General features: G+C 45.4%; 1 protein-coding gene across 4 annotated transcripts in view; it reads left to right on the top strand.

The window, feature by feature from the left end:
- The window catches only part of KCNH1 (potassium voltage-gated channel subfamily H member 1), a 322315-nt gene that overhangs the window by 226650 nt on the left and 68832 nt on the right, over window positions 1–26833 (top strand). For all 4 annotated transcript variants that reach the window (XM_012781689.3, XM_012781690.2, XM_020284403.2 and 1 more), the window contains one exon: window positions 12873–13069. In XM_012781689.3, coding sequence (XP_012637143.1) covers window positions 12873–13069 — 197 coding nt within the window. The remainder of the gene's footprint in view (window positions 1–12872; window positions 13070–26833) is intronic.

Raw genomic sequence — 26833 nt, forward strand, 5'->3', positions numbered from 1 at the left:
TCTAGAGTGAGCAGAGAAATGTTCATGGAGGGAGGTAGAAGCTGAACTGGGCTTGGAAGGACCAGTACAATTTTATAGGCTGAGTCTTGAAGTGGGAAGTTCCATATGAGCCCCTAGAGCCATTAGATGTGGGCATGTGTGTAGCATGTTCAGGGACCAGTCGAGTAGAGCAGACTTTCTATGCGGCCAGGGATTCTCAATGGCAGTGAGCACAAGACTCAGCTGGGGAGTTTGCTCACGATGCCAGGTAGCAGCTGCTCTGCATAGATTCTGTTTCTGTCGCTCTAGCGTGGAGCCCTGGAGTCTTCATTGCTAACCAGCCCCGGGAGTGATTGCATGCATGCGGTCGCAGGACTACACTTTGAGAAACATGACTTTAGGCAGTCACTTCTAAAGGTTTTTGTGGGATGCAGTGAGATGATGAATGCGGGGAAGGTAGTAAGACAGGAAAGCACTGGGTAGGGACCTTTTATTACATTAACTTAAACTATATATGAAATTGCCCATTTTCAACTTTTTTGACCTACCAAATGATAAGATAAACTTCTAGTGATCTAGATAAGAGACGATGGGTGATGGCCCTGTGAAGATGGAGTCAGGGATTGGACAGGTGAGGGAGGACATTCTAGATGGAAAGGATGGTGTGAGCCGAGGCCTGGGGAAGGAAAGTGGGGGAGAGAGCTTACTAACCATGAGACAACCCTTGAGCTGGAGCTGGGAGCCCTGTAGGGCAGCAGTGGTTATGGGGCTGGGAGGCCTGTTAGGGCCAAGCTGGGGATGGTTTAAATGTCAGCACGAGGAACCAGGCAGTGGGAAACCACTGAAGGTGGTGAGTACAGTATGACACCCTTAAAGCTGTGATTTGTAACGATGAATGGGTTGGACAGAGAGGCCATTAGGCAACTCTGGCTTGTAGCACAAACGAGGAGTATTAAAGCACAGTCAGTAAAAGAGGAGACAAGCAGGGTTGCCAAATAAAATACACGATGCCCACCTACACTTGAATTTCATGTAAATAGCAAACAACTTTTAGTATAAGTGTTACTCAGATATTTTGTGGGACATGCTTATAAGTGAAATTATTAATTTGTCTGAAATTCCATTTTACCTGGGCATCCTGTCTTTTTATTTGCTAAATGTGCCAAACAGGTTTGTGAGGGACAGGTGGATGACACATGATGAAGGTGAGATCCTTGTGAGCTGGGGGGTGGAGGAGGGTCCCCACCGTGCTGCCATCACTGTACCACATTGCTCCACATTGCCCTGGGGACTTGGCGAAGTTGCCGGGTGAACATTACTGCCTCTTGCCACATAATAATGTTGTTTGCTCACACTCAGCACATGGGGAGGAGGCTTTGTTTAAGTGTCTCTCTGAACACACCAACCAAGCATTAATATTCATATAGCTGTTCCATCATCCGAAGCAATTGCATTACATCCACACTTTTTGCAAGGACTTTTGAGAAATGAAAAAAACACTTGTATCAGGTAATGCATGCATTATGTGATTGAGAGAGGCTAGGGGTGGAGTCCAAGTGCTCTTTCCTAATTCTGTTTTTGCTTAAGCAATTTAAAAAATTGGTTTGCAGTCCCAGAAGACACTGGCAGTTAGGAGGGTTGATCAATCATAACTTTAGTGTCCAAAGGTATTGGTTGAATCATAAATTATGATAAATCAAGGTAGTTGTTATGATGATACGAAATTTTTTCAGCATGCAAAGTATCTTACATATAATTTTAAGTGGTAAAAATAAAAAAAGCAGAATATATAGCTACGACTACATGAAGATGCATATATAAGTAGAAAAAACATGGAAAGTGTACCAAAATGTTAACTAATGCTTTCTGTATGATAGACTTTAGAGTAATTTTTATTGCCTAGTTTTTCAATATATTTCAATTACTTTCTATAAATCACTTATATTCTTTTATAAATAACTAGAAGGGGAGAAAAAGCCAATTTTCATTTGCCAATTTTCTCATCTGTAGCAATCTTGGAAAATTGTCACCTGCGTTCAGTGGAAGCTTTGTGATCTGCTTGCTTGGTGGAGAAATATCAGCTAACTTAATTGGATCTAATTGCAGTTGTGAGAAGGAGAATTGTCATGTTTCCAAGCCATTGCTTAAACTTAACCTTTTGTGGCTGAGCCCCCATTCAGACAGAGATGCCAGCCTTGTTTGCTCATGCTTAGCAAAGTCCCCACCAGGAAGGCTGGTGACCCATATTTGGGTGACGTTTTAATACTTTTAAAGAGAACATTTGTGTCATAGGGAAATTTCTAACACACATTATCTCTTCATTTAAAATTTATAAATTCTCAGCTTAGCCTTAAGCCAGATGGCAGTGAATTACAGGAGTGTTTCTGAGCGGATCAGCAGATTCCTTTCTTCTCGAGTTACGGTGGACAATGTACCTACCTGCGGATACACTGGGACTGAGGACCAGTCCTCTCTCCTCAAAGTCATCCAGCCTAAGACATTCTCAGTCTTTCATATGCTGGTCTACCTTACATCGTTCCGCTCAGACTCATCTTTTCATTGATGTCTTGATTTATTCATTCCATGAACATGCTGGGTACAGTGCCAAGGGCTGGAGATGCAACAGTGACACAAACAGACACACCTCTCCTAGGGCTGACCTTCTCATTGAGGAGACAGACAATTTGTAATGTAATATCAGGGGTTGTAATAGAACTCAGAACAGAATACAGTGAGGGCTTATATGACAGGCATCTAATCCAGCCCAGCCATGAGAAGTCAAGGAAGGTGATGTCTAAACTGAATCCTACTAGGGGCTGCAGTGGCCATGATGGGTGGTGGCAAAGGAAGATCACAGGATAGGTGTTCCAGGCAGAGGGGGCAGCATCTGCAAAGGTTTGGGGGAAACATCTGGAAATGGAAAAAGAATTCAGCATAGCATTCTCAAGGGGGTAGAATGAGGTGAGTAAGGCATTGAGCTGTAAGGAATTTGGACTGAGGGCAGGGGAGAGTCGGTGAAGATCTTAAAACAGAAGAGTGACAGAATCACATATGTGTTTAGAAAGTTCATCCTGGCAGCTATAGAGTAGTGAGAGCTTGAGAGAAGAGGCAGGGGACCAGCAGGGAAGATGCTGAGATGACAGTGGCTTGACCTGACTTGCCAGCTGTGGACGTGGGGAAAAAATAGACAAATGCAAGAGAGATTTGATGGAGAAAATGACCAGAGCTTGGCCATTCATTTTGGATATGGAGATGGGCAAGCGGGAGGAGCCTGAAATGACTTGATGACTTCACTGGGATGGGCAGCACTGGAGGAGGGGCAGGTTTCTGTGGGAGGAGGACTAGTTCCAATTTTAGATCTGTGAGTTTGAGCTCAGTGAAGAAGTGTCCAGTGGGAGATTCTTGGATCCAGAAGAGAGATTGAGGCTTGAGGTATAAATCTGGGGACCACGACGATCTAGGAGGCAATCGAAGCCAGGGGAGAGTCTGACAACGCCCAAAGGGAGGGGGGAAGGGTAAGAAGCAACAAGGTCTAGAGCACATCCCCAAGGAACCCCTGTTTGTAGGGGACATGGGCATGTCTCAGGAGCCTGAGAGGGACGGCCAGAGAAGAGGGAGAGACCCAGACAGTGGGATATCACAGAGGGGTGTGTGTGTGTGTGTATCAAATGTGTATTTTCAAATGTTACAGAACTATAGTTCATCACACAGAAGATGTCATGGCTTATAAGACACACTAATATTTTTTTGGCCCACTAAGAAAGCATGCTGCCAATTCAACGGTGACAAGTCATTGCTTGTGAGCCATTCTGATTTCAGAGATTAAAAAAATGCTAAACAGTATAAGTACATACTAGAGTCAAAGAGCTATGGTTCTTTGAGGACTAAAACGTGTCTTTCAGATTTATCAGCAAAGGAGTTAGCATTGTCTATGGTGAGAGCAGCGGTAGGAGAGTATGAGAGTGAGGAGCAGCCTGAGACATGAAGGGGACGGGGTGTAGGGTTCAGGGTGCTTCATAAGTGACATAGATCTCCCCAGAGTTCTGAACTGAGAGAGGCAGCAAGGACAACAGGTATAGGTCAAAACACCTTTTGCTTTCCAGATAGACCTAATGTTCGAGAATGTGCTTTCTATTTGCATCCAAGGAGCCTTCTCAGTATTGAAGCCCAGAATCAGACCCACCCTGGGGTGCTGACATGCAGGAGCCTGCCCCTACGTGGCTCGGCTCCACACGTCTCTGGCACAGAGGGTTAGAGAGAACTTGCTACCCGCTGGAGTTTGTTCCCGAAGGGGGAGCAGGGAGCTGGCCGACATACAAGCACGTTCTCCTTCCAGACTCAGAATCAGATGAAGGGAAGGGAGAGGCTAAGGCAATGATGCAACTGGAACCACCTTCCCACAGAAGGAAATACCAGGAACCAGGGACATATTATTCCCCCCTTAATGGTAAAAACAAAGAGACAGTGTAGATAAGGCTACCAACAAGTTTAGCTGATAAAGGAAAATGAATGTAGCCCAAACCAGCTATCTTCATTCACAACCATCCAACATTTTTTCCTGCTGTTTGGAAAAATCCTCTCTCTCTCTCTCATGTGTATCTAAATTCTCTGGCCTCACCATAGAAGGCCAGCTCCATTCCTGTCCTCTTTATGAAATCTCCATAGTCGTGCCTGGCCCAGCCTCTCCCGCATCCTGGCATTACCTACCGGTGTTGTGGTTTTATACTTCAGCATTACACATGTGTGTAAGTTTTGTCTCATTACATTACAAGCCACATTGAACATAGAGATGATCTCCTAGCCTTCTGTTTTATCGCCCTCAGTCACAGGAACCCTGCCTGAGCCATGACAGGCAAGGCCAACTTGTCGAACTGGGTTGACATGTGTGCAGAGAGATGATGAGACGTAACCCCACTTTTAGGAACCTTCAGTCTCCTAACTGTCTGGGAGAGAGAGTCGAGTGCAGTTCCCCTAGAACCTGGCGTAATCTTGCAGGTTCTTACGTGGGTTTCACTGACCACACACGTGGCTGACATGCCCAAGTGTCCCGCCACTAATGTAGAGTTGGTTTGCAAAAGAACATAACCATTGCTCCTCTTTGTACCACCCTCAAGAGAAAACAAATGTTTCTTGAACATCTCTAAGCTCTCTTACAATAAGACCAGACTTTTCCAGAAGTAGATGCCTCTCTGAGAAGTAGAGTGAAATGCAGGCCTGTCCCTGGAGCCAGGGCCTTGTCAGCATCTCTGCAGTCCCTGCTTTCTTTGTTGGCATAAGAAATCCAATAAAACATGTTGGCTGAGCACTCAACACCCCAACACAATCAGATAAGACCTGGCACTTAGCGCTAAGGCTTTATTCCTACTCACACCTCAGATGGGAAGGCAAGTTGATGATACTTCCACTGTGTCTGTCTTTGATATATGTTTTCACATCCGTAAATGTAGCAGATAAAACAAGGTCACATACTGCCAGCGGCATTTATTTTTGCAGTAAGGATAAGAAGAGCTTTGTAGCTTTATTACAGATAAGAGACAGCAATATTTACAAGATGTCAAAAGTTTGCTTACTTACTCTTCCCCATGGTCTCAGGAAATCCAATAGGAAATAGCCGTAAATATATGTGGGAGAGTTTATTAATTATTCCATAAACTTGAATGGCTGGACTTTAGCACCTTTGGGGGGAGGCTTGGAGCAGGGTCCCTGGCTGGTGCGTGAGCCTGGCACTCAGGGAGTCCTCAGCAGTCCTGATCCTCTGTTCCGCAGTAAGGACTGGGCTGGGAAGTGGATGCTACCAAGATGGATACTACTCTAGTCCCTGGAACTTTTGCTCTGAATGTGCTGCTGGAGTCCCCATCATCACTTTACTGCTCAGTCCTTCAGATACATGGAAGCCTGCACTTTTTCCTGGAGCAGGTGAAGAAAGGATCTATGGTTGACACATTGTACAGCCCCCCTGGACCATAGAGTTCTGAACTAGCTAGAATACAGGTTCAGCTGCTCCAACAAAACTCCAAAAGAATGGAAGCTTAGACAAGGTGGAAACTTACTCTTCTCTCCTGTAGCAGTCCAGGTATAAGAGGGCTGTTGTGGCAACCTCATGGTATTGGGCACCCAGCCTCCTACTAGTGTTTTGCTTTACCCTAAAATCAACGATTGCCTTGGCTTCCTGGTCCAAGATAGCTCAGAGACTTATTCCTGCCAGGAGGAAGAGGGGGTTGGGGAGAAGGAAGGGCATAACATGATCCTTCCCTTTAAGGGCATGACCTACATTGCACACATCCCTTCTGCCTACCTCCCATTAATCAGAACTTAGACAATGGCCACGCCTAGCTGCAGTTTAGTCTTTATTTTGGACATCTTTGTTCCCAGTTAAAAGTCATGGGTTCCATTATTGTAGAGGGGAGAACTGATTTGGGGGAACAGTTGGAAGCCTGACTAGGCCATAGCTCCTTGAGGTCAAAATTCTGCCTCCAATCTGTCCTTATTCCCATCACCTAGCATGGTGCCCACCCAAGGCAGGTCTCACTGAACGTGGATTGAGGCAGGGGAGGGTGCGGAGGACAGCCCCCTGGGAGCTTTGTGCAGCCTCTGCTGGCATGGCGCCCACACAGCGGTCACAGGCAGGCAGTGAGGCCTCTCCAGAACTCACTTTTTTCTCTTTAAAGTGGGGCTGATAATCCCTGTGGACTTTGATTCACAGGGCTGTTGGGAGGACTCTTCTCTTACAGCAGCTGCTATTTATTGAATACCTCCTGTGTTCCAAGCCCAGTACTAAGTTCTTTGTTCACATTCTTTCCTGGAAACCTCCCAACAGCCCTATGAGGCAGGGTCGTCATCTGTTTCAGGCTGTTATGACAAAGTACCAGAGGCCAGGTGGCTTACAAACAGCAGAAATGTATTTCTCATGGCTCTGGAGGCTGGTAAGTCCAAGGTCAAGGTCCCAGCAGATTTGGTGTCTGGTGAGGGTCTGCTTTTCTGGTTCATAGCTGGTGCCTTCTCACCATGTCCTCCCATGGAGGATGGGGTGAGGGAGCTCTCTGGGGTGTCTTTGAGATAAGGGCATTAATCTCAATCATGAGGGCTGTACCTTCATGACCCAGTCACCTCCCAAAGGTCTCATCACCTCCAAATACCACCATATTGGGTTTAGGATTAACATATGGATTTGGGAAGGCGGGGTGGAGGGACACAAACGTTCATGCCACAGCAGGTTGGTATTGTCATCAACGTTTTGTAGCTGAGTAAACTGAGGCTGGGAAAGGTTAGTGAGATGTCAAGTGCGATTCATTTATTTGTGCGTTCAACAGCCATCGAGTGTCTGCCATGTGCTGGAGACAGTGCCGGGGAGGCGGCAGTGACAAGCATGGTGGGTGCTTCCAGAGGGAAATGTGGAATGCACAGGGCACACATAAGGGGGAGCGGCTCTGGTCAGGGGATCAGAGAGGGCATGGGGCTATATTTTGAAGGATGAGCAGGAGTTATTAAAGGAGCAGGATAGAGTGTCCAGGGCAGTGCTGGGAAAGCCCTGATATGCAAGGGGAGCCAAACTTTGAGGGACTCTAAGAATCCCAGTGTGACTTGAGGGCAGAGAGGCAGGGAGGGAGGCAGGGAGGGGCCAGTGCGAGCCTCCAGTGGGGTGGCCCTGGGCTTGCAGCCAGCTTGTCTGGCCCTGAAACTCATGTTGAAAGAGCAGATGATCACGTTCTTGGCAAACATGCTGAGGGCAGGGCTGGGGAGGAGCACACTGAGGCATATTCTCTTTTTGTCTTAGTCATGTCTCCAAGAACCTACGAGGGGACCTGGATTGAACATAGCTGGTGTATAAGACGAGTCCAGGTGGTCTGAGAACTGAGTCCTTGTCGTTGTCCTCCTGAACTATCCAGTTCGGTGGATGTGCAGACATTCTGCTTAGGCCTTGCCTGGAAAGATCAATCCAGCCCCCTTTACATGTCTCGTGAGCAGAGTCTTCCTAGGGCCGGGAGAGAGAATGCCCCTTCCTCAGAGCCTCCCTCAGCTATCAGCAGCTGCATTTCACCATCCTGATGGAGTGAGCGAAAAGCCCCCCTTGTGCTGAAATGGCTTGGGGACAAAGGACTTTCTGATGCCCAGGGAGAGGGAATAAAGGCAGTGGGGTGGGCAGAGGGGGGCAGCCCTCACTGCCCTCTGTTTCTAGCACTTCTTTCAGCAGATAGCGATCTTAGCAGCAGATAGTGATTTTAACTTCGGAATTGTGCTTTGCTAAGTAAAGGATACCACTGTGAGTCGTCCTTAACGGGCACATCATAAAGAATAGTGAAGAGAAGCAGCCAGAAATTGCATTTTTGCTCTGATGCCCCAGGCCAGCCAAGCTCACTCAGAACCTTTCTTTGAATAAACAGGGGCCTCTCCGGAGGGTTCCAGACTCAGTTGCAGGGTTCAGATCAGAATTGCTTCCTGCAGTTCTTCAACATTCAGGAAGGCTGTTTGATCCTTACAAGGCCTGGGTTCTAGCATCTCTTGAATTCCCCCTGGTCGCCCTGTCGCTCCCACCCCATTCCTGCTCTCCTCCCTTTCAGCCTCCTCAAGTGGCCTGTCCAGACTTTGCCCTTCATTAAATGAAACCGCCTGCAGGGGCTTGGTTTTCTCCCATGCTGAGCCCCTTGCAGAGATGGCCCCTCCCTGTCCCTGTGCCATGGCAGCCCTGTGTCCATTCCCCCCCCCCACCACCTGTTTCGTGAACGTTCTTCAGTCCCATGTTTGTTTCCCATAGGGCCGTTTCTGTCCACTGCAGAAGTGAAGGTTCAGTGAAGACAGTTGAGACGGGGAGGAGGAGGAAGATTAATTATTCCTGGGATGTTTTTCTGGAGTTTTAATTAGACTGTCTTTCCTTACTTCTTTCCCTTACTACTCAACCCTCCCTTTTATTTCCCCCAGCTCAGAACGTCCACTTAGAATGTTAGTATTTTAGAGACTTGGAACATTAGGTTTTCACATTCTGCACCCAGAGCCTCAGTGCGATAAATAAATCAATACACTGATTGCCTCCAGTACTTTGATAGCCGAGCGCATTGGGGTACCTTTTGTTCTTGAGTGAATGATCATTTCACACGCTAGCAAATGTGGGTGTAGCGCTTGTCCGGGTTTCTGATTTGCAACCCTGACCTGGGAAGTCATTATTTCCAGTGATGTGTGTAACTTATGAGCAGCCTGCCAAATGCTCTGTATCCTTCCCTTTGACAGTTTTCCCGAGTTGTGTGTGTCCTTAAAACATTTCTCATTTGCCTGAATGGTCCTGGGTTTGTTTTGAATCTGACAGGTCCTCTGACACCACATTCTTAAATCTCACTAACATAATTTATACCAAAAATGCTTCCTTGACAGGAAGTGAAATTGTATGATTTTCAATTTGGGTTGAAAATCAAACTCAAGTTCTGACAACACTGAGTCTCCTAGGCCCCACCTTTTAATCACGACAATCTTACCGTAAAATACTTTTTGTGGTAGGAACTGCCCTTCATTTATTGTTTCTGTCAAAACCTTTGATTGGAAAACTTTTTACAATGGGAAGGTTGTCATTTCTAAAGATATACTTATTTATTTCGTGATGCATTCCAACCACAATATGGTTTCCCTTTGCTTTGTGCAATAGGTATGCCCCTGAAGAGTTGTTTATAAACTGAATTTTTTTGATAAATTCATATGTTCAATGCACATGAGGTGCTATTATTTTACTTAATGAGTTTTTTTATAATTAAAAAACTACTCCCACATTTATTTGAGAAGTGTAATGCTCATATATTGGGTCTTGTTTAAATGGGGTAATCTTAATAAGAGTCAGGCAAGATTACCAATTCATTTCTACTCCCAATAGTTGTAGTTTATACTGTGTTTCATTCAACCCAGTAGGAGACTGCAGGTTTTATAAGTTCTACGTTTTCTCACTGATATTCAAAATGGTTACCCAGGAAAATCTGCCCCTGTTAGAGCCCCCCCTTCCTCTTTCTTGTCATTCTTTCAGGGAAGGAAGTAGGGATGCCAGCTCAGAGCTGGGATGATTTGTGATGTTCTGCAATGTTAGATAACCTATCAGGTAATTTCTCTTGAGCATCTCAACCTAGAGCACCATGCTTCTGTGTATTCTGGTTATCCATTGTGTAGCAAACCGCCCCTAAATTTAGTGGCTTAAGAAATTTATTTTTGTCTCTGACCATTCTGTGGGGTGTTTAGCTCAGCTGATTGGTTCTCCCTTGTGCTTCCCACATGTGGTTGCCATGAGATGTTGGCCGGGGCTGCTGTCATCTGAGGGCTGGACCGGGCCAGATGACCAAGGGGCTCCCTGGCGTGACTGGCAGTTGACACTGTCAGCTGAGAGCTCAGCTGGGATATGGACCAGAGCGTTTGCATGTGACCCCTTACGTGGCTGCGTTTCTCATGTGCTGGTTGTGTCCCAGAGGGAAAGTCCCAAGAATGAGAGATGCAGGCAGAAGCTACAAGGCTTCTTATGACCTCACCTCAAAACTCCAGAACATCACTTCTGCCCTATTCTGTTGGTCAAGGTCAGTGTCTAAGGCCAGCCCAGATTCAAGGGAAGGGAACTGGGCTTCACCTCGTTGAATGCCCCCAGCCTCTAGAAGTCTGATGAGCTATCCATTGCACCACAGAGCCACCTACGGACTTCACCTCTTGATGTGAGTTGCAGCACGTATTGTAGTAGGGAAAAGAATGGATGGGGCCCATTTTTTAACTATCCGCCATAGTGTTTCAGGGGAAGAGCATTCTCTAGCAGAATAAGATGACATAAATATGAAGGGCACGTGAGTTATTGTGGGAAGTGGAGAGAAGTTTAGAATGCTTAATATGTAAATGGCCGGCCTTGTTGGTTGGAACTCAGTACTAGCAAGTACACAATGAACAAGTCTATTTCCATGGATAGCGTCCCTCAGAAAGAAATGTTCCCCTCTATTCACCCCAGCCCTAAATTAGCCCACCCATATTACAGATGTTTGAAAAAAATTACTTGGTAAGGGAATCTAAATAGCACAGATTTAAATAGGTATTTACCTAGAAGCTACCCCAAGCACGTATGCTACTCACACTGAGTCAGTAAAACCATCTTCATAACTTAGAACAAACACGTAGAGAATTGTGAATCACTGCATCTAGTACATTGGTTTTTCAGCTTACATTTTGGAGGTGCTTAGAGAAGGCCGTGCCCATGGAGTATCTTAGATTTTTTAAAGTAGATACTTTTTGATGTTTGAGAAAAAGTAAATTTCTGTCCATGTGCTTGAAAGTATAATTGCCTCCTTATCCTTAATTAAGAAAACAGCTGCCCTGTTAATCAGACTGAGCTACAGGTACCTGGATTCCAGCTGCGGAGCTTGGCTGATCTGGATGCAAAGGCTGACAAATCCCTTGAATACATTACTTTTCGCCCTTTGTAGCATTTTTTTTCCTTCCCCCAGCATACTCTTCTCTGGCTCCCTGGGGATTCAAATTTGTGTTTATCTGTGCTGAAAATTTACGGGCAAGATAAACAACATTTTAAGCTATTTATAACCCAAGGCTGTGCCAGGAATGAATTAGGTTTTGCATTAGACATATGTTAAAATGTTGCTGGCTGGGAAAGGTAGGAAGAATGTCCCTAGGTGTGGAAAGCAGATGTTTAGAGATGATTGCTAGAAGTTTGACCCAGAATATGGCCATGTAAGATTAGTACTTGCTTAGTTTGAGCCTCTATAACAAAATACCCTAGACTGGGTAGCTGATAAACAACAGAAATTTATTTCTCACACTTCTGGAGCCTGGAAGTTTGAGATCATGTGCCAGCATGGTCAGGTTCTGGTGAGGACCCTCTTCTGGGATGCAGACTGCCTGCTTCTGGTTGTATTCTCACATGGTAGAAAGAGCACATGAGAGCTCTTTGGGTTCCCCTTAATAAGGGCATTAATTCCATTGGTGAAGACTCCACTCTCATGACTTCATTACCTCCCAAAAGTTCCATTTTTTGGTACCATTGCATTTAGAGGGTAGGATTTCAACATATGCATTTGGCAGAGGACACAAACATTCAGTCCATAGCATTACTCTATTGACTTATTAAATGTATTCTCGTGGAGTGGTAGGAGATGCCATTTATGTAAGGCCCATGTTTTTGTTCTCCCACGAGGATACTTGGCAAGGGTAAGGGACATACTCTGGAAGGAGGTATGGGAGAGAGGATGAGGAAGGAGGCGCCATACAAAAATAAACCTTAAGGCGGTGGACAGAGTATGGGAGCGATAGAACCCCACACTTACCTGACTTCTTCCATGCAAATCATCCCAGACAGAGGCCACCTCTCTTGTTCTTAAGTTGCCCAGTGGAGAGTCCATACCCGCCCCACACGCAGCCTAAACACTCACCTCTCAGTGAGTCACAGCAGTGTAGACCCACAGTCCGCCTTCCTTCCTCACTTCCCTTCTGCCTGCAAATGTTGATTCAACTCCTGCGATGAGACAGGTACCGCGTGACATGGAGGAATAAGACACTTGAACTCTCAAGTTGGGAGACATAATGAACCAGCAAACAAACAATATAATTACAGACTACGATTAGTGTTATAGAAAAGAGGGTGTCATAAAGAATAATGAGGGATGTCTCATTTTGGACAGATGATTAGGATAACCCTTCAAGGAGGTGACATTAATGATCTCAAAGCTATGGATCCAACTTTGACATGTGTTATGTGGTAGTCTAAAGTTTCTTAAATAGCATGTTGTTAAGGTTCAAGTTTAAATTGCTTATGCCTTTTCTGAGCCCAAGCAGCAGAACTCGTGGTGGATGGCAATTCAGGGGAGCAGAGGGAAGCCGGCTGGGTGGCCAGACCCCGCCTTGCCGGCACTTTCCTCATGTCAACCTTCTCTCCATAGGGAAAGGAGACGTGTTTGGAGATGTGTTCTGGAAGGAAGCCACCCTTGCCCAGTCCTGTGCCAACGTTAGGGCCTTGACTTACTGTGACCTACACGTGATCAAACGGGACGCGCTGCAGAAAGTGCTGGAATTCTACACGGCCTTCTCCCACTCCTTCTCCCGGAACCTGATTCTCACCTACAACTTGAGGAAGAGGGTGAGCTGACCGTTTCAGTTCTTTTCTACAGATAATAGTCCCCGCGCGCTTTGGACAATCACTGTGATCATTTAAGTCTTTTCACTGTGTATTTAAGTGGAGTAATTGGTTCTAACGAGGTTCTTTTCGTTGTTTGCTTAGCAGAGAGCTTTTGCTATAAAATGGAGGAAAGAGAGAACGTTGCTAGATTAGAGGGTGGATCAGTTTTGGTGCAGAAGGGATTCGTTCATGTGTGTCTGTGGCCTTTTTTCCCCCCAGCAATATCTAGACCTCCTAGCGTTTTGAAAAGATGAGTAAAACATGAGGTTGCTAGTCAATAAATGGCTGCATGGGGCCACCTAATTAATGTCAACTGAATTCTCCCTGGTGACCGGGACCTGCTGAGCGGTGTGGGGCCAGTAGCCAGCCAGCTGGTAATGACAATTTTTAAAAAGATGTGAAAATGATTTAGTTGCATCCAGAAAATAAGAAAGGTGTGGAATTTGATTGTCCAGAGAATATTTTGTGTATAACGGCCAACTAAACTGGCTGAGAAATGATTAGTAGCTTAAGAACCAGACAATTTCCCATCTGAAGTTGTTTCTTTAATCCTCCAGTCAGAATTGCTGCATCTGTCTCTACGGGGATTGACATATTTGTCTTGTACTCTTTGGGTTTTCGTGACTGGTTTTCTTGCACTTCATGTATCGCGTTTGGTTAAAACATCAACAAGGTAGCTCTGCACTTAGGGAAGTCTTCTAGAAATGTTGTCATAGGAATCTTTCCCAAAATGACCTCATAATCTTTGCTCCAAATCTGTTCCTTCATGGTTCCCGTCTCTATTTTCACTGTCGGATTTGTCCTGAGGTTCCAGGTTCGAAACCCAGCGTCATTGTTGATGTTGCTTTTCCCTCGCCCGTGCCTTGGGTGACTCATGAGGTCCTGTTGGTGCCACTGGAGCTCTCAAATCTGAGTCCATACTGGGCCTCCCGCACAGGACCCTCACAGAGCTCTCAGGACACAAAACCCCCCATTGCAGGCCCTCCCCATGGCCTGGCTGGATCATACAGTGGGCCCCAAACTCAGCTTCCTGCCTTGTGTTTTCCCTCCATCCATTGTTCCCTTCTTATGGCCACTTGACCAACCTTCTTAAAAACTGTCACTCCCCCCCGACCATGGGATAATATCTGTACGCTTCAGGATGGCTTATGTGGCTGTCCACATCTGGCTCTCATGTAACCCCTGACCCCTGACCTCAACCACTCCTCCCTAGCACCACTCCCCCCCACCTGCTGCCACTGTGAGGATTCCACACAGTTCTTCCAGCGTACGATAGCCGTTCAGACCACTGTCTCTCTGCACGCTGCTTCCTTGGCCTGGAATTATTTTCTCTCCTTCTGTGTGTGACAAACCCCTATGAACCTTTAAAACTGCTGAAATGTCTGCTTATTTGTTCATTCATCAAACCCAGTGCTGTGCCAGCTGAACTAGGCTTGACATATAAAACCAAATTATACTCAATTCTCCAGAAATCCGAAGTCTAATGGAGAAGATCAACACAGGCAGTTTAATTGCGGCATACAACGCTGAATGCAAGGATTGCGATTTTGTACAAAGTGTGGTCGGGGCAGAAAGGAGGAGGGTGGCTTGGGGAGCTGGGATGCAGTGTCAGGGAACGGTGCTTAAGCTGAGTCAAAGGATGAGTTTGCAGAACAGAAGGGCCGGGTGTTCCACTTAGAGGGCAGTTTGAGCAAAGTCTGAAGACAGGAAACAACCTTTTGTCTTCTAAGTTGTTTGTACAAGGTTCCAAATGCCTGTCATTGGGTTACCCCTACGGTATTCCTCTCCAGCTATTTTAAGTTCTTTCAATTGCACTGACTTTCGAGTCCCTGTTCAGAGACCTGTGAGGGCAGGGGCTTGGTGCCTTGATATCATCAGTGCATGACTGAGTGCAGGGCACCTAGAACTGACGACATTTGAGAGTGGTAAAGAGAAAGAGATGGCATCCATGGGTCTCAGTTTCCACATCATAAAATGCAAAATTGTGGCTAGATGCTTTTCATGGTTCCGTGGCTTGAAACCTGGGCATTTAAATTCCAGTGGGGGTGGGCCGTGGCAGGGAAGGGTGCACTCATAGTTCTTCCTGGTTGATCTGTTGGTTGGGAACATAGAGTACTTGCTGGTGATACTTTTAGCCAAGTGGATTTTCTTACAGTCTATTTTTTGATTTAGTCCTTCTTTCTATAAAAGCAAGTTGATTATAATCAGCTTTCAGTGTTGTCGGTAATGTAGGTCGAAAAAAATATGCAGTTTGGGTTACTTGGAGGAGTAATCATATTGGAATAACTGGATCAAGTAAATCTGTCTTTAAAAAAAAACAAGAATAACAACAAAAACAACACTTCTGTGGTCAGATTGTTTTAATAAGTACAGAGTGATTGATATTGTTTTTCTAAGTACAGAGTGATTGATAGCTCTGCAGAAGAGAAGACTCATGTTTTCGAAGGACTTTGTACAGCCACAGGTGCAGGGGAAGAACCAAAGTTGCAGACAGAGTTTAGCACAGTATAAGAAAGTCCTTTGAAAAGATCAGAGTTCCCGAAAGAATGAAACAGGCTGGCTGCTTTGAGTGGCGTCAGGTTTTGTTGTTCTGAGGGTATTTAGGCAACTCCAAGGTACCCATGTTCAGAAACATTGTGGAAAGGACTTAGGCACCTGATGGAGAGTCCAACTAGTTGGCTTTCAAATTTCCTCCCAACCTGAAGTGCCTGTGTATGAGGCTGGTATGGATTCAAAGGAATCATAGTGAGAGCCTTTATGTAAAGAGGTAGCCATTCATTTTTTGCGGAAAAGCGGCTTGTCCTTTTGGTATTGCCATTGTAGTCTCTCATTGTGTCCTTCTGAGAATTAATTCACAGTTACACAGGGCATAGAAGAGGAGAACATTACATGCATGAATTATTCTTGTAGCTGTTTTTTTTCCCCTGGCAAAGTGAAGTGTATTCTTGTGGCTGTTTCTATCTTGGCAAAATCAAGTGTGTTATTTGCTAAGATCCTGAGAACACAGTGCCTTCGACATCTGTTTAAGGAGTTATTTGATCTTGCAGATCTTCTCGAGTGGGCACAAAGACTGAGATGGAAGGCACCTCTGTGGCCATCCTGTCTCTTCTCCGTTTTCCCACCACCCTCATTTTACAAGTATGACATTTTATAGAAGGGTCACAGAGCTGGGTTGGTAATGAAAGAACTGGAGCCAGAAATGACGACTCAACCAGGAGGCTTCCTGCTCCTCACAGCTTCCTGGCCTGCTCTGGCCTCTGTACTCTAAGCCTTATCCCTTTACCCCTAAACCCCGGTGCGTATGAGCATCATCAGTCTCTCCGCTCTACTCTTGGGACCCAACTCAGGAAGGGACCTGCCACCTTCCTCTATTTCCCTCCAAAACCACAAGAGGTCACAGGCAAGGATGCAGGAGGCAGAATCTGGAGGTCATTCTAGTACTTTGACTTTTAGTCTTTCTGACTTGTGGACTCTGAGCCAGACTTCTGCTACTTAGTGCTTCTGTTGGTCTGTATGAGCCATAAAAGCTTCCTCATCTGTACAATGGGGATGATGAAGATTTCTACCTTGTAGGATAGTTGCAAAGATTTAGACTTGCAAAGCTCTTATACACAAAGCCTAGCACGTAGTAAGTGCTCAGTTAAGTTATAGTTGATTTTTATTTTGGTTTTGTCCACTTGAGTGATATCGTACCATTTATTATCCTGTGCCTTTTGAAAAATAAAAAGAAGGCAATTCCTCTGCCTTTGCTGAGACAGGCTTTTTACTCTGCAGAATGTTCTGTGTGGTGGGTACCAGCCCAGGGTTCCTGCTGCTCTGGGTTCCTGCCGCTCTGGGAAGTAGAACCCATAGCCGGCCTCACTGTTCCCCTCTCCTGTCAGTGGAGAAGTCAGCACTCACCTGTTGGTTTGGGCAAATCCATTCTTGGAGGGAAAAATCAGGCTATTTTGAGATCTTAGGCCAGTAACCAGGGAGTCAAGAGTAAAACACAGTCATGAAAAGAAGGGGGGCAGTGGAGACTTCCTCATCCCAAACCCCAGCTCTCCAAGTGCCAGTTCTATGGGCATTTTCCTCCGGGCCCCTTAAATTAGGTTTATTGAGAAGCTCACATACATTAAAACAAACAAAAGTAAAAAATGACTTAGTACTTATAGGAACCGCTGAGCACATATTTGGCCCTTTCTCCTCCCCACTGCCTACTCCCTACTTCATCTCCAGTCTTGGAGTCCCTGAGTTCACACGTTGTTCCCCTTGGTTTATAGCCAGACCCATTTGTTTAATCAGTGTTTCACTTGGGTTCTACTTTCCTTTCAACTGAGATGAGGTTTCTCTTCCCAGGTCCTAAGGAATTGGGTTCTCCTGCTGATCATTAGGACAGTAGAAGAAATGTACCACAATTAAATGATGTACAGCAGATAAGCAATTAGGTAATTAACAGCAGTCGGTGCATGGGATAATTGGCATGTAGGTAATTGGTAGGGTGGTTCTTATTCTGTGTAGGGCTTTATTTTTAAAAATCCAATGTTGTGTACTGAGTATGTTTTGCATAATGTTTGCTTATATTAATTTGTTCCAGGATGGTTTGTTTTTTTAGTTTGATTAAGGCCCTAATCTAGTGAGTTTGGGAGGGAGCTAGAACTGTAGTTACTGATACTTTCAAAGCAGGGCCCTCCTGATGCCTGTTTTCTAGAACTGAGGTTTCCATAGTGAACTGTCTTGAATACCATATTTACATATCTAGCCTACTTTAGCCACAGAGCGTTTTATTCTGGAGAAGAAAAAGCATTAGAGGCTTGGAGAAAGCTCTGCTCACAGGTGGAATTGGAAAGCCTTTCAATTTTCTCCCTGAACAAATTCCTACGGAAGGATGGTAAAAAGGAAAGACCATAAAGCTAGGTACTTAGAAATGTCATCCACTACCCCACTGAATCATCATAGTCTAAGTTTTTTAAATGATCTCTGCATAGCCCATATTTTCCTTGTCATCCCTCCAGAGTGTGGGCTTCTGTGAAATTAAAATCATCTATTAGTCTGTCAAGCCAGAAAGATAATAAAATCATGGTGTTGGAATTAGGGGCAGGGAGAGATGTGAGTGACATGACCATAATTCTTTCAGAACAACAAAATACAAATAAAAATCCAGTTCTTTTTTTCTCAAGAGGATCATCAAGAAATGTTAGGGACCTGTGTGGTCTGCCGTGGATCCTCAGCGGTCCCCAGTACCCCAAGAAACATATAGCAGAACCCCGTAAGGATCCTGGGGGTGGGAGATAACAGAAATACTCCATGCTTCCGTTATGTATGAATCAGCTTAAACCGTAGTTGGTCAGCCTGGATCAGGCTGTTTCTAAGGAAGCAATAAAGTTCTGGAATGAACATAGGCTGTAAAGCTAGACCTTCACATCTGGGCTCTGCCACTTGCTAGCTGGCATGGTGAGGGTGGGATGGACATTGGACAAGTACAATTCTTCTTCTTTTGTGGATTCAAAGGGTCACTGTTGAAACGATGGTAAAGTGCCAGGTACGTTGTCGTACGTGCAGTAGGTGTACAGCTGTGCTACTTCCCTGTCATTATCCATAGGTATGGGTGCAGCAGAGCAAAGACCAGATGTCCATGCAGACCACATCTGGAATAATGTGTCACGGGCCCACCCTATTTTGGTGCTTTTCCCTGAAACCTTTGTTGATGACAATTTACTCCTTACTAGTGTCACTTCATGGTCTTGCCCTGCCTGTGCTTTAGACTTCTAGAGTGAAGTTTTGAATCTATAAAGGGACAATGACTCCATATATCTTCTCTTTAATCTCTTTAGGGCTCCCCTCATCTATTAATCTGATAAGCACCAATCACCTCTTTGTAGTTTTCATTGTACTTCCAATTAACTGTTTTTTTTTTATTTTGGCATATTATGGGGGTACAGATTTTAAGGTTTCAATAAATGCCCTTTTCCCACCCTCCCCCCAAAAGTCTGAGTCTCCATCATGACCATCCCCCAGATGGTGCACATCTCACTCATTATGTATGTATATACCCGCCCCCCCTCCCCCCTCCCACCTGCCCAATACCCTATTACTGTAGTACCTATGTGTCCACTTAGGTGCTACTCAGTTAATACCAGTTTGCTGGAGAATATATCTGGTGCTTGTTTTTCCATTCTTGGGATACTTCACTTAGTAGTATGAGTTCCAGCTCTAACCAGGAAAATATAAGATGTGCTATATCACCATTATTTCTTAGAGCTGAATAGTACTCCATGGTATACATATACCACATTTTATTAATCCATTCTTGGATTGATGGGCACTTGGGCTGTTTCCACAGCCTTGCAATTATGAATTGTGCTGCTATAAACATTCGAGTGCAGGTGTCTTTTTTGTAGAGTGTCATTGGATCATTTGGGTAGATGCCCAGCAATGGGATTGCTGGATCAAATGGTAGATTCAGTTGTATCGCTTTAAGGTATCTCCATATTGCTTTCCACAGAGGTTGAACTAGTTTGCAGTCCCACCAGCAGTGTAGGAGTGTTCCTCTCTCTCCGCAACCACGCCAGCATTTATTGTTTGGAGATTTTTTTGACAAAGGCCATTCTCACTGGAGTTAAGTGATATCTCATTGTGGTTTTGATTTGCATTTCCCTGATGATTAGAGATGTTGAGCATTTCTTCATATGTTTGTTGGCCATTCTTCTGTCTTCTTTAGAAAAATTTTTGTTCAAGTCCTTTGCCCACTTTTTAATGGGGTTATTTGATTTTTTTCTTTCTAATTTTCGTGAGTTCTAAGTATATGCTAGTTATCAGTCCCTTATTGGATGCATAGGATGCAAAAATTTTCTCCCATTCTGTAGGTTGTCTGTTTACTTTCATGACTATTTCTTTGGCTGTGCAGAAGCTTTGTAGTTTGATCATGTCCCATTTATTTATTTTTGTTGCTGCTGTGATTGCCTTTGGGGACTTCTTCATAAACTCTTTGCCCAGGCCAATGTCTAGGAGTGTTTCCAACTTTTTCCTCTAGAGTTCTAATAGTTTCATACCTTAGGTTTAAGTCTGTTATCCAGCATGAGTTGGTTTTTGTGAGAGGTGAAAGGTGTGGGTCCTGTTTTAGCCTTCTACAGGTGGCTATCCAGTTTTCCCAGCACCATTTATTGAAGAGGGATTCTTTTCCCCAGCGTATGTTTTTGTCTACTTTGTCAAAGATTAGATGGCTTTTTATCATGTATCTTTCCTACTTTCTAGAAGCTCCAAAAGTGCTGGGCCATGTCTGCCTAATCCACTTCTCTGTCCTGGTCAGCTCTCTTAGAGCTTAGTACAAAATAAGCATTCAATAATTGAATGAATGAATGAATGAACGAACCAACCAACCAACCAAAAATATACAAATCTACCAACCAAACTGGGCATGTGCCTACCTCTTGTTATTGCTATAGATTTTTTAAAGCCTTGACTAAAAGATGGTATTTATAGAGAGACACCCTTCTTTCTTTCTCCCTCTGAAGCTTTGCCTATATTTCTCATAGTATCTCTTTCCCCTTTTCTCTCCCCCAGACCCTGGGTTTAGAGTTTTCTCAGTCTCTGTAGGTACATGCCAACATAAAAGAATAAACACCCTCATTTATTAAGTATCTCCTCTGCCAAGTAAATGCTAAGGGCTTTATGTGTATTATTGTCTCATTTGGGTGCTGGGGAAACTGAGGCCTAGAGAGGATAAATAATTTGCCTCTCATCCAATAAGCCAATTGGAGTTAGAATTTGAGTCCAAGTGTGGCAGCCACCAAGACCACACCATTGCTTTTGTGCTGTACCTCTTTCAAATGGTGACCCCATTTCCTTGATCTTAGGAGGACATCCCTGGCTCAGTACCCCTGGAGGAGGCTGTGAACCCAGTGATGGCTTTGCAGGCTGCAGCTGCCCTATTTCCAGTGTCATTCCATTAAAGCAGCAGGCCCTTGGCCACTGCCTAAGGACATCTGGGGCCCTGTGGAGGCACGACAGGGCTTGATGGCTGATGGCATTTGATCATTTGCTGTTTGTTCAGAGACATAGGGATGGGGATGAGTTCAAATAATCCAGTGATGGAGCATAATGAGGCTGAGTGTTCCTCCTGACAAGTAGCTATTTGGCACGTGGCTTAGCTCTGGTACCGTGGAGGTAGCATGAAGGCCTCGTGATGCTCTGTGGCAGGAGTTCTCAGAGCTGCAGTTTGCTTCTGTCCATCAGGAGAGGCCAGAGAAGTGACCTTCAGCTCTCGGTCGGTGGCCGGCTGGACTGGAGGTTTGCAGCTGGGCAGCCCCCTGAAGAGTCAGGCAGTGACTCAGAAGGTGGCCAGGGCTAGGAAGAAGCCTTAAAGTAAGAGTGCAAATAGGATAACTGTGAGTCTGGGGCCTTTTCTGGCCCTAAGAGTAGTTAGAAAGTCTTTGAGGAAGTGATTTTTGAGCTAGGTCTTGATGGAGGGGTAGGAATTTACGTAACTGGGAGAGAAAGCCAGTCCCTTCTGTGTACTCCTGTGCCTCACAAAGGGCAGCTCGTAGTAAACAGGGCACAGAGATGGTTGATTCAAAGGCCATCGGCCATCAAGCCTTGTGGTGCCTCCACAGGGCCCAGATGCCCTAAGGTGGTGGTGAAGGGTTGCTTTAGTGGAATTACACTGGAAATGCGCAGTGCAGACTCCAGCCTCTAAAGCCATCATTGGGCTGACAGATTCCTCCAGGGGTGCCGAGAGCCTGTCAACCAGAGCTGTTCTCGTAGGATCAGAGAAATGGACTCACCATTTGGAAGACATGCAGGACAAAAGCATGATGGTTTATTAAATGACCAGTACTTAATCAGGAAGGTATCTTTGCCTGGGTGGGCTGATGTAAGGACAATGAATTTGAGTAGCTAATCCATAAAAACCTAGGAAGAGAGAAGCTATTAAGAGAAGCCACTAGCCAGTTTCCCCATCCCCCAAACTTGTTGCTAGCTCCTTTCTCTTCTCTACCTGGTTTTACCTAAGAGGAAATTACTTGAAGACTACAGAAGGGAATTGTCTGAGACTTTCAGGGTAGGGCAGCCTTTAGGGTTGATCTTTTCTGGAGGGGCCTAGAAACCCTAAGCATAAGTGGATCAACATGGACTAGGCAGTGGTGTTCCCAGGGGGCCACCAGTGAGTTTGCTGTCTCTTCCACCGTAAATCCCACTTTACTTGGCAGCATCATATGGACCCAGCAGCTCCTGAAACCTTTCACTTCCCAGGCTTTAACATCCACCCAACTGTCCCTGAGCTGCCTATAGTAGCAAGAGCCAGCACATTTTCCATGACAGATTTAATTTTTAAAAAGCCTCTAACACTATGATGATCTCACTACACCCTAGCCCAGGTGACAGAGTGAGACCCTGCCTCAAAAAAACCTCCCAAAAAACAAAACTTCTTGCTACAGGCAGCATACTGAAGATTGTGCCCTTTCCCTAGGAGATCTATTTGCAGAAAGCTCCTGCATTCTGCTGTATTTCCCAGCACACTTCTTGCTAATGCTTAAACCAGACATGAAAATAACTTGTGGATGACAGAGTATGAATTTTTAAAGGATACTTGCTCATGTTACAGCATCCAAAACCCTGTGCTCCTCAGGCTGGAGCACATATACTTAACACCCCCTGTTGGTGAAGTGTGATATTGCATCCTAACTCTATTAGACTTTCCTAACCATCTGGATGAACCGAGATGTGAAGCTGGATTCCATAACAGTGAACAGGGAGAGGGCTTCTCCAGGCACGGGACAAATCCTATGACAAATGGCAGGGCCTGGAAGAATAACATATAAAAAGAAGAGAACATCTATAGAGTTAGAAGATGGAATTCTTAATAGAATATCAGAAATCCTGGCAAAAGAAAAGTGCACGACTGAGAGCTCCGTAACTAGCAGCATGCCATGCAGTTCACTGGTGACCTCTCCTTCCCTAAAGTCACTAATTCAAGCACTTTTGCAATAGGAATTTGGGTTAATTTGATTTCATAAAAGCGATTATGAAATTATGATGGAAAGGAAGTGTGAATAGTGCTCTGATATCTTTTCTATTTGATTTTCATTTGGCTGTGGAGATGATTCAGAAAAGTTGCTGTGATTGGAAGCTACTTCCCTTTGCCCTAGGAAAATGAGGGTCTGGGGAAGGAATTGGGCTAAGGGAAAGAAAGGGGCACTGAGAAATAGAGGCAAAGCATATTCATAATTGGAGAGTTTCAGGAGGATGAATGGATTTTGCAAATATTTATTAAAGAGAGGAGCCTGGTGCCTACTCTGCACAGCCAAACTTCTTGCCCAGGGAGCCAGATGCCTTTGCAAACCTCAAACTGTGAGCTGAGCTAGAAGAAAAACACAGGGAAGGGCTTGCATGCCAAATCCAGTGTTCCCAGTCCTCCTGCCTCGTGGCCAGATGAATCTAGCAGCCGAGTGGCTTTGTTTAGCTAGTGTGCTGCGTGTTGAGGCAGCTGAGGAGCTGCTAGGATTTGCATCCTGGGTTTTGTGTTGAAGCATTTCCTAATTCTTCTCTAACATTCTCAGGTTAGAACCTGAACAGAGGTGCTTGCAGCTCTAAGCTTGTTGACTAGATCTAGCGTCAGCTCCTAATTATCTGTGGTCACGAACAACAAAACTCCTTGGAATCTTTAAGCAGTCATCTTGAGCAGCACTTACATTTCCACCAGCCCCAGCTAACCCGTTAGGCAGAGCTGCATTCTGTGCCCACGAGCAGGGGTAGAACTCTCCCCACCCCCACCCCCAGCCTCTCTGTGCTTCCTCCTCCACTGTCTGCCACTGCTGGGGGGCTTCTCTGCATGCACAGGGGCCCAGAAGGGACTAGAGCGTAAGCAACTGCCCCTTTGTCACTCTATGGGCTTCAGCTACTACTGTGTTCTGAGAGCCAGGCACTGCTCTTATAAACAGACATGCGCGCTCCTCTTGTACCCATGGCTGGAAGTTTGCTTGCTGCCCACATGGACTGCTCTGTCCGCCAGCAATGTTGCTGTTGCTGTGTGTATGTGTGTTTGTGTGTGCATGTGCCTGTGTGAATGTGTTAGGAGCAATCCCTCCTGTCAGTGGCAGAAGAGGTAGCCAGGGAGAAGAGGGCTGGATAATCCACATAACCATTACTTGAATCCAGTCACCCCAAGACTACCATTTCTTTTCCAGGTGGTAATGTGTTGGGGTCAGCCCTGCTTGGCTAGAGAAGTATTTTCTTCTTCCTTTGGGTCGAAAGTAAAGATTGGCCTGACATTTGTAAGCTTGAAAACCCTGCAAAGTGTCACGTGGTGGTCAATTGTCATCTGTCCCTGCATGTACTTTACGGAGGGTAACTGCCCCATTCAGGGCCCATAGCTTGAGCACAAAATCCTTAAGAATATAATGGGCTGGCATCAGGAGGGGAAGGGACCTGGGGAGAATAGAAAGTGCACGTGTAATGCACTCTGGGTGCAGAGCCTTTTAGACCAGGGACCACTTAATCTCTCATGGTGTTTATGAATAATCGATACCTGCAACCCTCCTTACCCCCCTGTGAGTTCACTATTTATGATCCTAAGGCTTTGGCTGCAGACACAGTAGATGCTATTCTGTTGCAACAGTGGGAACCTATGCATCCAAAGACCTGGGCCTTGAGCACAGGAGCAAGGGTCCAGGGCAGACCCTGCTTCCTCCCCCTACCAAAGCCAAGGCCAGCCCCGTGAACGAGCCTGGCCTCTGGGCTCCCTTCGGCCATCAAGGGCATCCAGACTCAAAGTTTCAATTGCATTGACTTAGTTTCTACTTTATTTGCATTTTTTCTATTATTTGTGTATATCTTATATTGTCTAGCAGTCTCAGATATTCCTTATCAGTCTTGAGCCCCCTGGGGAAAACTATCATATTAGAAGCTTCTTGAAAGTGGTACATACTATGATACCTCCCCACCAACACTCAGATGGGGGCTCCCCAAATGCATTAGTTTCCTGGGACTGCTATAACAGATTACTATAAACTTGGTGGCTTAAATTAACAGAAATTTATTCTCTGTCACTTCTGGAGGCCAGAGGTCCGAAATCAAGGTGTCAGTAGGGACACACTTGCTCTGAAGGCTGTAGGGGAGAATCCTTCCTTGCCTCTTCCAGCTTCTGATGGCTCCTGGCACTCCTTGGCTTGTGGTGGCATCACTCCCATCTCTGCCTCCGTGTTCAGATGGGCTTTACCCTTGTGACTCTGGGGGTCAAATCTCCCTCTCCTTCCTCTTATAAGGGCGCCAGTCATTGGACTGAGGGTCTCCCTTAAATTCAAGATGATTTCATCTTGAGATCCTTGAGTTACTACATCTGCCTACATCTGCAAAGACCTTATTTCCAAATAAGGCCACATTCACAGGTACTAGCGTTGAGGGCTTTTGAGGGGAGCACAGTTTAACCTACTATACCACCCTTTGTCTGCTCCCCCTTTCCTCTTTCTGATTCTCTCCCTCCTCCTCCTCCTGTTCTCTTTTTCTCCTTTCCCCTCAACCCCCTCCTTGAGTACCTTGAGCCCAGCACAGGTATTTTCTTTTCTTGCAAAGAATATTCTTGTGAAAATTGTGTTTCTTCTCCTCAGTGGTTCTTGGAAGAAGATTCAAGTATTTGCTTAACCACTAGTTCTTTTGACTCTCAGAGTGAAATACCATTTTCCTGTGTCTTCTCATGAACAGTGTCTGCCTAGAACCCAGTGGAACTCTCAGCTTGAAGGAGAGATCACAAAGCATGGAGGGCATTAGGATCTCAGGAAAGAGATTGGTGGGAGTAGAGAGGGTGTCCTGCTGCTAGGGGTTGTGAGACAGTGGTAAGTAATACCCAAGGGTTGTGGACTGTCATTTGTGTTAGATGGTTAAGAAGATCTTTTGTTGACTTTCTAGCTCTGATCTGTCATTTTCTTGCTCTAAAACCATTGATGATTCCTTACAGCCTCAGAATAAAATCCAGACCCAAGGATCACATGTAAAGTTGTACTTCCAGTTCCAATTCAGATTGCATCACCGTGCTGTTGCCAGATACTCCAGCCCCACAGGGCTGGGACAGTTACAGAACATGCTATGCACTCACTTCTATGTCCTCTCTCCTGGAATGTCCTTCATGCTACCTCACCTCCTCCTATCAAAACCCAGTCCAGCCTTCAAAACCCAGTTCAGATTCTATTCCCTGCTGGCAGCTTCCCCCAGTCTGTATCCAGCTAGAATCTCTCTCCTCTAATTTGGGTTCCCATGGTATTTTGTTTGTCCTTTAGAGCAGGTATCACTCATGGGTTCATATATGATTCAGCACATATCTAATTCCTCTCCGGATTGGGGGGCTTTATTCATATTTTTATTCCTTGCATTTCTTCATACAGTACCTGGAATTTAGTAAACAATAATGAAACTACTGGAATCACAATTAAATTGCCACTCACTCAGCCTTTGCAATTCATGAAGTTCACAGGTGGGGTTTTCAGCCCCACGTCTTCAGCCAGCCTTGTCTCTTACCTCTTTCTAGCAGGTACCTGCAGCCCAGCTAGTCTGCTGTCTGGTGGCCCACACCCTCCACACCAGGATGAGCATCTGTCCCACTCTGCCTGGTACTGTCCTGGTTTTAGCACTTAAAGCCCTGCATCCTGGGAAACCTTTCAGTCCCAGGCAAACCGGGACCATTGGCCACCCTTCTCCACACTCGCCCTGCTCCTCCTGACTTGCTGACAATTTTTGCAAATTGAATTGTATGCCCAG

The sequence above is a fragment of the Microcebus murinus genome, chromosome 23 (assembly GCF_040939455.1).
Source record: "Microcebus murinus isolate Inina chromosome 23, M.murinus_Inina_mat1.0, whole genome shotgun sequence".
NCBI lineage: Eukaryota > Metazoa > Chordata > Mammalia > Primates > Cheirogaleidae > Microcebus > Microcebus murinus.